Source organism: Pinus tabuliformis, chromosome 5_2 (assembly GCF_031772625.1).
Source record: "Pinus tabuliformis cultivar Carrire ecotype Pingquan chromosome 5_2, CPIR1, whole genome shotgun sequence".
NCBI lineage: Eukaryota > Viridiplantae > Streptophyta > Pinopsida > Pinales > Pinaceae > Pinus > Pinus tabuliformis.
The window spans coordinates 813,872,856-813,887,295 of NC_142306.1; the positions used below are offsets into that span (position 1 = coordinate 813,872,856).

General features: G+C 37.3%; 1 protein-coding gene across 1 annotated transcript; it reads left to right on the top strand.

Moving 5' to 3' along the window:
* The first annotated feature begins 338 nt into the window (after positions 1-338).
* Positions 339-2,153, top strand: LOC149161791 (uncharacterized). Its single transcript, XM_089435566.1, has 3 exons — positions 339-624; positions 1,659-1,754; positions 1,958-2,153. Exons 1-3 carry the CDS (start codon positions 557-559, stop codon positions 2,124-2,126), a joined length of 333 nt encoding a protein of 110 aa, XP_089291692.1. The 5' UTR covers positions 339-556; the 3' UTR covers positions 2,127-2,153.
* The last annotated feature ends 12,287 nt before the right edge of the window (positions 2,154-14,440 follow it).

Below are 14,440 nucleotides of genomic sequence, written 5' to 3' on the forward strand. Positions count from 1 at the left end.
GATTAATGGAAAAACAAAACAATGTGTGAGGAATAGTTAAGTGAAGTACTGACATTAATGGGTTTGAGAATACATTAGGAAAATTCAAATGCATGGAGGATGATGAACAAACTTGGACTGGTGTTTAATATGTTGTTAACTGCAATTTTTGTTGTTTTCCTTTGCATGCCAACTTTTTGTCTTTAAAATGTTGAATATTCTCTAGCAATGGAAGAGAATATGAAATTTCAATTCCTCCAAAGTGAGATTTACCACATAAAATCAGAAATTTCAGTGCTTGGATTAATATGCCCTTGATCACCATTCTGGACAAGAGCTGATTCATGTCAAAAGGTTATTAAGGAACAATGTAGGAAGAGAAGTCTAATGAAGCACTGATATTAGTGTTTTTAAAAAAATGACAGGAAAATGCAGATGCATGGAGGATGATGAACCAAGTTAGGAGTGGCATGTAATATGTTATTCAACTACTACTTTTGTTATTGACATGAATGATGGGGCACTCAACATTTTATGGCTAATGGTAATAATGATTTAATGTGTTGCAGAATACCAAATGTTGACTCTCACTGTTGCAGTGATTAAAGTACAGTGTTACAGAAACCAAATTGAATTCGATCCAAGGTAACTTTTTTGCTGCATTCTTGTTGGTTTCTCTATATGTTGGTAGAATCACAGGGAGAGTAACCAATATGAAATGATGTGCATTGGTATTGAAATAATAATTGGCCTTAATTGGCCAGTGTTGGTGATGGTGCAAGTAATTACAAAGTCGGGCAAATTGACCTGAAATAAATAGGTGAAGATTACTTGTTTGATTATGATTTCAATGTGTGGTTGGCTTTTAAAAATCATAACAAGGTAAGGATGTTAAGCAAAAACAACAGTTGGTGGCTTGAAGTAGATGGGATGTGTCATGCTGGGAGTAGCAATTTGATCAAATATATTCCAAACTTTTTCAGTGACACCAAATAGGGATGTTACAGACTGGAACGTACATGCAGTGATAGTTTGTCGCCTAAATTGGTTAAGTCAATTTATGGCAATTCTGATATTTATCTTGCTTCACCCAAAGCTCCTTATCCTGTGGAGCTTGTCCAAGAAAATCCTTATCAGTTTTCTGAGATTTTAATGTTGCATTTTCTTTCTTACTATTTGCTTAGACTTAAAATCAAATTTCATATTATCTTTTAGTCTATAAACTGTCGAATATACTCTGGAATTTAATATGGAAATGAGATTCCCTACATAAAAGAGGAAAATTTAGTGCTTTAATTAATATACTCTAGTTCACCTTTTGCAACAAGTGACGATTAATTTCAAATCAAGGTTCTAGTTAAGTTTGGTTGGCTCTTGGAACAACATCTCAAGTACCATAAGATGGGAATATTTGCTGCCCATGGATTTCCTTGGTTTGTTTCATCTTTTGATGGGAGAGTGCAAGCAAGAACACGTCTATACAATTTGAATAGTATGTACTTGCATTATGGTGAATTCTCTCTGGTTATCAAGGTGCTCCGGGAACTAGGGCATCTTCAGATTTACATGATATTTAACTATTTTCTAGAGAGATCAGGGCACTCTAGGCACAAATTTAATAGGATGGTGATGATGGCAATATCATTGAATATTCTATGACTAGAAATGTGATTTGGCAGGTGTGAGGCCTTCTCTTCTTACCCTCGAACATATGATTTTATTCATGCAATTGGCATTGAATCTCTAATAAGAGATCTGAGTAGAGGTGGAAACAGGTACCTTTCTAATCCTCCATTTGTCTTTTGGGTTTTCTTCAGATTCCTGAACCTATCACTTTATATTGTTTATATTCATGAACCTTGGTCTAAAGAATGATATCTCTCCTCCTCTGTGATGGGCATTCCTCAATCATCATTTTTAGTTCCATGTTAAAGTTCATGTGTTACTTACTCATTGGTTTTGGATTTTATGCTTACAGATGTAGTCTTGTTGATTTGATGATTGAAATGGATAGAATTCTCGGCCTGAAGGAACTGTTGTTGTCCGGGATACTCCTAAGGTCATTGATAGGGTTGCAAAGATTGCAAGTGCAATACGCTGTAGTACAGAAGTTTATGACACTGACACTGAGGTATCTAATGTTCTGAAAAGTCTCATTGTGATATCCACTAACAGAAGGCACAGGTCTAAAAATTGTTTAGTTTGAGTTTGTGAGCAGGATGTGAAATGGTTCAATTTGTTTCTGCATGGTTGTTTTTTATTTTTTTACAAAGATAGCCCTTCAATTGCTTGCATATTATGAGTTTCTTATGGATTCCACAATCTCCCCTGTTTAGCTACTGTACCTTCAGCTAATACATAGTCATTTGAAAAAGATGTACCTTCAACTCCCGTATCTATTTTTTCACCAACTTTATGACTGCAATCACAGGAAAAATTAATCAACATAAAACATCTCCCCATGACTCTGAAAATGTGTGGAGTTGTTACAGCCAATTCACACTTCCGAGTGTTAGTTAAATTAAGGTGAATGAGACTAAAGAATTCCTGCCCTTTGAACCAGAAGTTGTTAAGTTTTGTTATGGATAATTTTTAGTAACATCCATGACACACATATGCCGTTATTTTTTAACTTAATCTCCACTATGTTTAACTTATTGTTGGAGGCAATCCTGAATGGAAAGAGAAGGAGGTACTGATGAGACTTGGTCACTAATTCCCAGTGTACTTAAACCAAATATGTATAGAAATGGATTTTTATATTTTGTATCCCACCCACCTCATTGTGAATATATCATGTACGACTTGGTCAACAATGATCACTCACCTAACTCTATAATTTTTATTTCGTGACCCTGAGAATCTTGGCCAAAGATGATCACTCTCCACCAATTTTGTGCTTTCATAAATACCTAATACAATATAGAGTGTACATCATGCATAGTTACAACGATATTCTTTTATAACTCGCATTCTTTTTTTCACATTTGTAAGTATTTTGCATTTTTGTTGACTGTACTAATATCAGTTAGTATCAAAACCTCAGATTAACTACTTTGGGAGTTCTGCAATTCCAGCTTCCTTGGTGTCCCTTTTATTCAGAATTATCCTCAAAATCTCACCTCCAAGCTACTCTAGGAATCCATAGCACATGAATTGTCTCTTCTCCTATTAGCAGGTCAATAGACATGCATGCAGCACCTTCCCACTCCAGCTTCTTTATCCATTTTTCCACGGTTTTCCATACATTTTCTACAATCACAGTACTCTTCACAACCTTGAATACCACTTGTTTAATTGCCATGCTAGAGTGGGTTCCTATTGTGTCTATCATGGATTATTGGCACAAATCTTATGTTAGGCCCCTATACTACTAGTGTAACCCCTTATTGTTATTAGTAAAACCCACTTATTATATTGATGTACCCATATAGTGCCCATATTGTTACTAATGTGCCCCATAGAAGCCCACTATTGTTATTATTGTGCCCTTACATTATTATTGTTATGTCGGCTCTGGTTATGTTATGACCCCTTAGACTCTTATATATAGAAAGGAGGTCTTTTCATTTGTATCATCCAAGAATTGTTCATTTATATAATGTAAAGGAGGTTGCCCCCTCGAAGAGGCTGAATTCTAAGGCGTTGATCTATCTTTTCTTGAGCTAGTTTCATAACATTTGGTATCAGAGCTTTGGATTCTAGGGTTTCGCTGCTCCAAACAGGTCATCGTGGCATTTTCGCTATAACTTTTTTTCTATGACGTTTCAGAAGTCACAAAAAAAAACCCATTTGAGAAGAAATCGCGTTGAACCTTGGGTCTGAATTTTAGAGTTTTTCGCGCGATATTTGCGGAGATATGATCTGAGGAAGTTGGTATTTTTGCAGACTCCTGAATTACATTCAAAACAGGTAACCTGGGGAAAATAGTCATAACTTTTTCTCTGAGCATCGGATTGAAGTTTCGTAAGAAGGTACATAAAGAGGACGGAATGTAGTTTCTTGTGGGTGTTTTCTAGATCCAAAGGTCGAAACAGTGACTCGTGGCATGTCGTACAAGTTCGCTCTACTGAACTAGTCTATAATGAAGTCACTGTGGGAGATTTCGCATAACTCTTCCTTGGAGAATCCAATTTGGGTCAGACTTGTGGCATTGGAAAGAGGACATAGAGGGATACTATAGGTCACAAATTCAGAACTAGATAATCAGAAAGTACAGAGACACATTAGAGGCAATATCGAGCTCCTACAAAGTGAAAAAAATGTGTGTAGATTTTCTTTAATTTTTGCTTAAGCTTGGTTTGAAAATTTATTTTGAAGGAATTCAAAGGCAGGGAAAATTTTAAGAACCCCCCCTAAATTTATAAATATAATAAATGGGCGAATCTCCATGGTATATAGGAAAAATGGAAGGCGATTTTATCAATAATATAATATGTATATATAATTTTTTGGCGAATCTCTCACCAGGCATGGCAAATATTTTACTCAATTATAAAATCTTGTAAGATCTTGGCGAGTCTTTCACTAAATAATAAAACTTTGTAAAGTCCTAGTGAATCTTAGCATAGGCTACATTCCAGGTGAATACCATGGGTCAATACCATGTGCCATTTTGGTGAATACCATGAGTCAATACCATGTGCCATTTTTATTTTTATTAATTCTAATGTTAGGGTTAATAATGGTTTTTTGCATGGTATTAATAACAATCTAGTCCATGGTATTTGTCCCATAGTATTTTGGCCATAGGTTTCACCTAAATATAACCCATTTTTTGAGTGTTCGTAAATATAAGGTGACTTATGGAGTAAATATAAAAAAATGTTTTATTTGTTTACCATACCTCTCGTTTATTTATATTTTTATTAATTTACCATACCTCTTTTACAAATATGGTATTTGGCCCATAGGATTCACTTAAATAAAACCTCTTTCTTGAGCCTTCATAAATAGAACGAGGGTTATGGACTAAATATAAAAAGAGGTTTTATTTATTTACGATACGTCTAATTTATTTATATTTTTATTTATTTACCATACCGTTTGAGTAAGTATAAAAAGACATTTTATTTATTTACCATACCTCCACTTTACTTATATTTTTATTTGTTTACACCGTTACATGTATATAAGGTGACTTATGGAGTAAATATAAAAAAATGTTTTATTTATTTACCATACCTTTCATTTATTTATATTTTTATTAATTTACCATACCTCTTTTATAAATATGGTATTTGGCCCATAGGATTCACTTAAATAAAACCTATTCTTGAAAATGGGCGAATGGATTCACTTAAATAAAACCTATTCTTGAAAATGGCCGAATGGAAGGTTGTAAGTCCTAATTTCAAGGGCTAAATTTACCTTTTTTACCCTCTCCCTTAAAATAAGGTGGGCTATTTGAGGTGATTTGTAAAAATGTACTATGATACAAAATATTCGCCCACTAAAAATTTAAAACCCCTTAATTTCGCCAAAGGGCGAACATTCGCCCCTAAAATTATCCTTGTTCAAAGGGCATATTAGAGAATTATTATCGGTAACTGATGCCCCGAGGAAAGAAAATTCAAACACCTAGTAAGGAACCTGAAAGCTCTAGCATGACTCATGAAGAAGAAGAAGAAATGCTATATGATATATCAAAATTACAAGAACAAGTGCAACAAGTGTCACTTGCACAAAAAGCAACAGATTCTAAGATGGATGGTTTAAGGAAAGATGTAGAAGCTAAGATGGATGGTTTAAAGAAGGGTGTAGAAGCTAAGATGGATTGTTTAAAGAAAGGCATAGAAGCTAAGATGGATGGCATGGAAGCTAAGGTGAAGGGCATGGACGCTAAAATTGATGGCATGGATGATAAGATGGAAGAATTGAAGATAAATATGAATAAGTTGCTACAAGAAATGGTCACTAAGGGTGAAAGGGTACTAAAGGAAACTCATGATGAGAACAAAAGAAATGTTAATCATGATTCCATAGACTCTAATGTTGGATCGAAGACTCACCATATTCCAAAAATCGATATGAGGAATTTTGATGGCAGGGATCCCGCCACATGGATATTACAGATGGAGCAATTATTCGATCTCAATAATGTGCAAAACACACAAAAGGTACGTATGGCAACTTTATATTTGGAACCAAATCAGTTTGTATGGTATCAATGGCTTTGCTCTCGTAAACAATTTATCACTTGGGCAATTTTTACGGAAGAATTGATAGCACATTATGAGGATACAAAAAGCAACACTTTTTTTAGCCAATTGATAAGTCTCAAACAAAAGGGTTCAATAATGGAGCACATTGAGGAGTTCCAAAAATTGAACATAAGGGTAAAAGATATTCCAGAGGAGCATAGGATTGATGTGTTCATAGGGTCTTTAAAGGATAATATCCAACATGATGTTCGCCTTTGGGAACCTGATTCATTAGAGAAGGCATTCAGGTTAGCAAGAAAAATGGAAAGCAAAATTATGGCAACGAGGAAGCATACCACTCACAACTATAAAGACGGAAGTGTTGTTGCCGCTAGTCTTCCACAACCTATAAGGTTGACACCACAACAATTGGAATAAAAAAGAGCAAAAGGGCTTTGTTACAATTGTGATAGCAAATACACTAAAGGTCATAAGTGTGCTGAGAAGAAATTATTCTACATAGATTGTGAAGAGGAAGAAGAAAAGGAGCAAGAAAGGTCAAAAGAAGAGGATATACTCCAGGAAAAAAGCCTAGATAAAGAAGAAATAAATCAGAACATATCTTGTAAACTATTGGAAAGAATGACCACTCCTCAAACTCTCAAGATAGAAGGAAATATCAAGAAGAAAAAGGTGCAAGAAGTGAAAGATCACATCAAGAAAGAAGAAATTAATCCAACCATATCTTGTAATTCACTGGTCGGAATTACCACTCCTCAAACTAGCGAGACAAAAGGACATATCAAGAAGAAAAATGTTCAAGAAGTGAAAGATCACATCGAGCGTCAAGAAATGAATCCGACCATATCTTGTAAAGGATTGGAAGAAATTACCACTCCTCAAAATCTAAAGATAGAAGGACATATCAAGAAGAAAAAGGTTCAAGCAGTGAAAGATCACATCGAGCATCAACAACAAGTTCTCCAACTTTTAAAGGATAACGCCACTTCGGTGCAAAATCAAATGAAACAACAGGTAGATCAACATCATAGTGAAAAATGTTTTGATGTAGGCGATTTGGTATTTTTACTGCTACATCTAAAGCAAGTTATTTATGAGAAGGAAATGTTGGCAGTACTACATGCACTTAAAAAATGACGACCTTACCGAATGGGAAGACTCTTCAAGGATGAGGATGTGGAAGCATTGTTTTGTGTTATTTCTATTATCCAACCAGATTGCATAAACGAAGCAAGGGATGAATGGAATAAGGACAAGAAGTATGGCCACTTATTCAAAACTTGCAAAAGATCCCAATTCAAACAATATTTTCAGATATTGAAAAGGAAGGAAAAATCATATTGGAACCTGGAGCAGTCACATAAACAAGAACCCGACAGCTACGAAATCGATCAATTTCAGAGTATCTCATCAAGTGGAAGAACTTACCCGCTGAAGATTCCACATTGGAGGACAAGAATTTTATACAGAAGCATCAAGAACTACTCAAGCGTTGAGGACAACGCTTTTTGAAGGAGAGGGGCATGTTAGGCCCCTATACTACTAGTGTAACCCCTTATTGTTATTAGTAAAACCCACTTATTATATTGATGTACCCATGTAGTGCCCATATTGTTACTAATGTGCCCCATAGAAGCCCACTATTGTTATTATTGTGCCCTTACATTATTATTGTTATGTCGGCTCTGGTTATGTTATGACCCCTTAGACTCCTATATATAGAAAGGAGGTCTTTTCATTTGTATCATCCAAGAATTGTTCATTTATGTAATGTAAAGGAGGTTGCCCCCTCGAAGAGGCTGAATTCGAAGGCGTTGATCTATCTTTTCTATCTTTTCTTGAGCTGGTTTCATAACATCTTATCGTAGATTAGAACTGAAGTACTGCAATTTTGGCATTTAACTTGCAATATCAAGCACACTTGCAATTTTTTCATGAATGTCTCCTCGACACAAATTCTTCCTGCAGTGCCACACTTCAAAACTCCAGATCAATGTAGCTAGTGTTTCAGTTTTGCATCATGACTTTTAAACTTACCATTTCTCTCCTGGGGTCTATGATTGTCCAATTTTGTGCCTGAAAAAATACCTTGCCATCTATGTCTCCCACTCTGCATGTTGTTTGTTGATAAATTTCTGAGTTAGGATTGTCCAATATCTTCAGAGATTGTAATGGAAGCTAGCAAAAGCTATTCACAACAAACATATCAACTTTTCCAAGGAGTGTCACATGTTTTTCTTTTCCACTTGGTAAGTATTGTCCAATTATGGTAAGAGACCCTTTTTTTTGTCTTTGCTAGTGGGCTTCAGTACAACAACTTTAAGGAAAAAATAACCTAATAGTCACTCTATGCTTGGAAGGTTTCAGAGATGAAGGCAAATTACTTCTCTCATCATGGGGTGATAAGAAATTTAATATTAGAAGAAGAGGAGGTACTAGTAGATTCTAAATAAATTAGCAATGCAACAACATAAATGTTTGCAACAAATTTAGAGAGATCCACCTTGTTGAATAATGCACACACTACATGGATAATGGATTTCCGTACTTTATGCCTTACGGCGTTTTCTTTGCAACATCTGGTGCAAATGCTAGTTAATAATATTTTAATACTTAATCTATAAATGTTTTTATGTAACTATAATAAATTGAATTTTAATATAAATATATAATAGGTTATTAACCTTTTTATTATTTTATTATACATTATAATATTTATTTTATTTTTACTTTATCAATTATCATTTTAAATTTATTTATAATATTGTTCACGGGGTCTTGGATAGACAGTGATCATGTGTTTTGTTAAGGCACTCCTTGATGTGGAGTCACCGGTTTAATTCCCCACCCTGATCGGGGTGATATATTGGACGTGATGAAAATGTAGTCTTGCCAAGCTTACTATATCTATATCTGTCTATATATATATATATATATATATATATATATATATATATATATATATATATATATATATATATATTATTTTTTAACTAAATACACATAGAAAAGGACACTCATAACATGGAAATATATTTATTTTAGGATATATGTTATTTTTGGAAATCCTAATTGCCACAAAGATCATTATATTTAAATATTGAAGCTTAATATATAAAATATAAGGATCACTCCCTACAATAATAACTTGTTATTACATATGGAAACGTGTGTCCTTTATATACATCCCCGAAACTAGAAGAATACATATTTAAGCTTAATCATTTTGACCGTGATGAACCCGATATCTATATGTGTTTTTTGACTTATAGTGGGATAAAATAATGGTGAAAGATAATAGTTTGAATGGGACAACTGAACGTGACGATGATGGGGACATGATAAAAAAAGGATGGTTGACATACAGCCTCAGGCTTTGAAGCCCTAGGGGTGGTGACGACCATACGTCAGCCAAATATTTAGTACGAACAACTGAAAAACTATAGCGAACATTAGAGTTCCAAAAAAAATTGTGTGTACAACTATGAACTAATACTAAAACATGACATTTAAATATCACTGTCTAATAATAATAACAACGACTATAATTTGTTTTTTACAGAAACGGTTATGGGATTTCATTAGATTTTTGGCAAAAGGCCACAATTCAGATTACAGATAGTGGAGCTTCTTTCTGAGTGCCTCTCCAACAAGAGGATCATAGCACATATGCTTATGAATCTCCTCTTTTTACATTTTATAATGTGATCTATTGTTGTTGCTTTCCCGAGCTTATGAATGCATACAAACTGCTTCAATAAAATGCAATAAAACATGGAAGATTAGGGGATTGGATCCCATGAGGTTTCTTTGTCTTTGAGAATAATCCCAGCAGATAACTGGGCTGCCTTGTTTGCCTCAATGTCTGCCTCTTTGTTGTTTACTCTCAATACATGGAAGAATTTCAAATTCAGGGGCTTTGTCATGTCTTTGATCCTTGTAATCGTCCTTGCAAGACGCAGATCTGCTGGATTAGAATCTGTCGCCATTGTTTTGATGATGACCTGCGAATCGCCAAAGACATTTGCCTCCTTGTGGCCCAACTCTTTAAGTAGTTTGATCCCTTGAAGAAGGGCCATCGCTTCAGCTTGCATGCTTGAGGAGTGACCCAGTCCCCAAGCATATCTGTGAATAGAAGTTTCTTTTGAGTTTATTATGAGCCCTCCTGCGCCAGCAATTCCTGGATTTCCCTTGGCTGCCCCGTCAAAGAAGAGAGAAGGAAGTGTTTGCTTGGAAATCCAGGACTGAAATTCTTCTTCATTTTTTCTGATTTGCCAATCTTTGGGAAAGATAGGTATGGTGGTCGATTTTTGGAATTGGAGATTGAGTGCAGCTCCCAACTCGATATCTTGCTGGCATAGATTTGTATCATCCCTTTTGTCTCTCAGACATTCGTTCAACTGGAATTTTACTGTATTTGCAACGAGTCTGAAATCCTGTTCTTTATTTCTGAATATCCTTCTATTCCTCTCTAACCAGATTTGCCAGCTGATGAATTTAGGAAGGGCAGTCCAAGCTGCTATGATTATTTTATTTTTAGGATTTGGACCTGGGTATCTGGCCAGCCATCCAGCAAACAGGTCCGGGACGGAACAGGGGAAGATGAAGTTAAAGTTCCAGGTTCCAAGAAGCTCTTGCCAGATAAGGCCTGCAAATTTACACTCTATCATGATATGAGGGGCGGTTTCCGGGTTTTCTTTGCATAACGTGCATCTTGAAGGACCAAGAAAGCCCCTCTTCTATAACCTATCATCTGTAAGGATTTTTTTGTGGCAAAGCAACCAACAGAAATGGTCGATTTTTGGAATAGAGGGGAAATTCCAGATGCCCATCCAAGGAGTAGGGTTAGGAGGGACGTGAGGTCTTTCCAAGCACTTGGAGTAGCCCAACGCAACCGTGAAACCTTCCCGATGTGGACCCCAACCTTAGATGTCCTTCCTCCGAGTGTGGATAGGAGCTAGCCCATGTAGAATGTTAAGGAAAGCTATGTAGTCATTTTGCAGTGCGGGTGGAACCGGGAGCTGCTTCCAACCAGACCAGCAGTCACCGCTCTAGCTCAAAATATCCCACAACGATTTGATATTGGCGTCCTTCATCCAATTCCTCAGTTCGATCATGGGGTTCGATTCAGCTAGCGGGGGCCTGTTCATGATGTAGTCATCCCACAGGTTGATGTATTGACCATTCCCAGGTATCCAGAAGGTGTGATCATTTACTAATGGGGCTGGTTTGTTACTGAGCATACTGAAGGGGGTTCTGAGATGGGATTTGGGCCGATCCCAAGCATCGGAGTCTCTATCCTCTGAAGTATTTTTTCCATAAAGCTAAATGCGCGCAACCTGGATTGGGAGTTATGATTCTCCAAATAAGCTTTGCTCCCATGGCTAAGTTTTGAGCACAGAGATCTTTGAAATTCAGCTCTCCCTCCAGAAGTGGCTTGGTGACTATTCCCCAGTTAACTAGAGGGATCTTCTTTTCGTTTTGCTTGCCTCCTTTCCAAAAAAAATTTCTAATTACCTCCTCCATCTTCTTGAGGATACCCACAGGTGCCAAGAGGACAGAAAATTGGAATAAAGGAAGGCTACTAAGAACTGCTTTGATAAGCACTGATTTTCCAGCAATATTGAGCCAGGAGGATCCCTAGGCCTACATTTTTTATTTGAATTTCTCAAACTTAGGGGTCCAATCTTTACTCAAGGCCCTCTTGAGGAAGATGGGAAGGCCAAGATATTTTAAAGAGGTCCAATTTGAAGAGGCTGCAAAGCCTAGACATCTAGCAATGGAGTTTGCAGATGAGGGAGGGGTATTCCAACAGTAGATATGACATTTTCCATTATTTAATTCGTTGCCCGAGGCTTCACAGAAACCTTTCAGCACTTCTTTAAATCTGGCAGTTGAAAGTGAAGTTGCAGCCCCCAGCATCAAGGTATCGTCAGCGAAAAGGGCGTGGTTGATGTTTTTTACCCCTCTTGTTATGCTCAGACCAACTATTTCTTGATCTTGTTATTTCTTATCTAGATAAAAGTTGAGGACAAAAGCCTGCAGCACAAAGAGGAGGGGTGAGAGGGGACACCCCTGCCTCAGCCCTCTAGAGGCTTTGAAGAAATCAGCAGTGCTACCGTTTACCAAGGGAGCAATCCAAGGCTCCGACATGCAAGCTCGGATCCAGTTTATAATATTTTGACCAAAACCCAACTTGTGCAGAACATCAATCAAAAAGCTATGCCTTACTCGATCAAATGCATTTGCTAGATCTAGTTTGATGACCATACCTTTTTCTTTTCGATGTGGACTGGATTGGATCGCCTCTTGGACCAAAATGAAGTTGTCCACTAGCTGTCTGCCATGAATGAATCCTCCTTGGTTCTCCGGGATGATTTTGGGGAGAATATTTCTCAGCCTATTCGCTATAACCTTGGTTATCACTTTGTATCCAATGTTACATAAGGAAATTGGATGGAATCTATTGAATGAGTTTGCTCCTTTTTCCTTGGGGATGAGGGCGAGAAATGCTGAATTTGTGCAACCTCCAATTTTCTGGCAATCTTGGGACTTTTGAATCATTTTAAAGAACTCCTTCTCCACAATCTGCCAACAAGTCTGAAGAAATCTGGCTGTAAAACCGTCCGGTCCCGGGGCTTTGTCGGGGTCCATTGCAAAGAGGGCGTCCCTGACTTCATTTTTGTTGATTTTGGTTTCAAGCAGCTGATTCATTCTGGTAGTGATAAGGCGGGGAACAACATCCAGGAGTTTAGAGCTTTGGCTAGCCTCCATGTCCTCACTATACAACTTCTTAAAATGTTCGGAAGCTGCCTTTTTGATGTTGGAAAAATCCTTTAATGTGCAGTTTTGTTCTTTGATTTCAGAGATGGAGTTACAGCATTTCCTGGCTTGGGCTTGCTTATGAAAAAAGGAGGAGTTTCTATCACCTGCTTTGAGCCAAAGACTCTTGGATTTGAGCCTCCAGAATTCTTCTTCGACCAAGCAAGCCTTATGGAATTTCTACTGAAGCTGTGTCTCCTTGTCCAGATCTTCTTTGGTGATTTCAGTTGCTTCTAGATGGAGATGCTGCATTTCTAGGGAGTTTTGAATTTTTTTCCTTTCAGCTGCAGGATTGGGCAAGGTCTTGGCCCAGTTTTTCAGCATTGCTTTTACTCTTCTAAGTTTTTCCTCCCAAACAAAAAATGGGGAACCCTTGACTAGGTCTTTCCAACAGTCTCTGACCTTTTGCATGAATTCTGGCTCTTTAGTCCATAGAGAACTGAATCTGAAAGGGATAGGACCCAGGTCCTTGGGAGCCAGCAGCTCAAGACTTACGGGCTTGTGATCCGATACACTGTTGTGTAGGATGTTCATTTTAGCCTCTAGCCCAAGAAGCAAGAAGGATATTTGAACAAAAAATCTATCAAGTCTTGCCGCTATATGTCCAGGACCAACTCTCTTATTTGACCAAGTAAACTTACTAGTAACAGGCTTGATGTATAGCAGGTCCCAGTCCTGCATAAGATCCTCTGCCCATTCTCTTGCCGGATCCCTTACAATGTTGCCTCCTCTTTTTTCTGACTAGAGAAGGATGAGATTGAGATCTCTGGCTATGATGATATTTTCCAGATTCTCTAGATCTGCCAGGCTTTCTATGGAGTCGCAGCAAATTTTTTCTCACCTGCATTGTTAGGAACATACACATTGAATAGACAAATGATCTCCTTGTTTTCTAACTACTGCATTTTTAAGAAAATCCAATGAGTATCCAAAGTCTCAAAGATTAATGAGAACTTATTAGGATTCCAGAGCAACCCAAGCCCTCCCGAGGCTCCACGGGCACAAATTGCTTGCGCTTCGCTTTTATTCCAAAATTTTTTACTTGCTTGGAGGAAAGCTACATCCTCCATTTCGGTCTCCTGGATGAGGAGGATATCTGGGGCTTCCAATCTCGTTAATCTTTTCATTGCTTCTTCCTTGGCTTTAGTGCCCATACTCCTACAATTCCAGGAGACTATCTTCATCATTTATTTTTGTTGTGAAGGGATCCCTTGGAGCCCTAATGTTGGTTCCTCGTCATCTTCGGTATTTTTGCCAATAGCTTCTCTAGAGTTGGCTAGCTGCCCTGAAGCTTGTGCTTGTAGGTTTCTTGTTCTCTTTTTTCCCTTGCAGACTTGCGTCCTCTTGTGGATCTTCTGGGAAAGGATTGAGAGTCACCTATTTCTCCTTCTTCTTCTGATTCCTCAGATTTTTGGGTTTCCTCCTCCTCTTATGAGATCTTCCCTTTGGATCTATCTACTGTACTTCCACCTTTG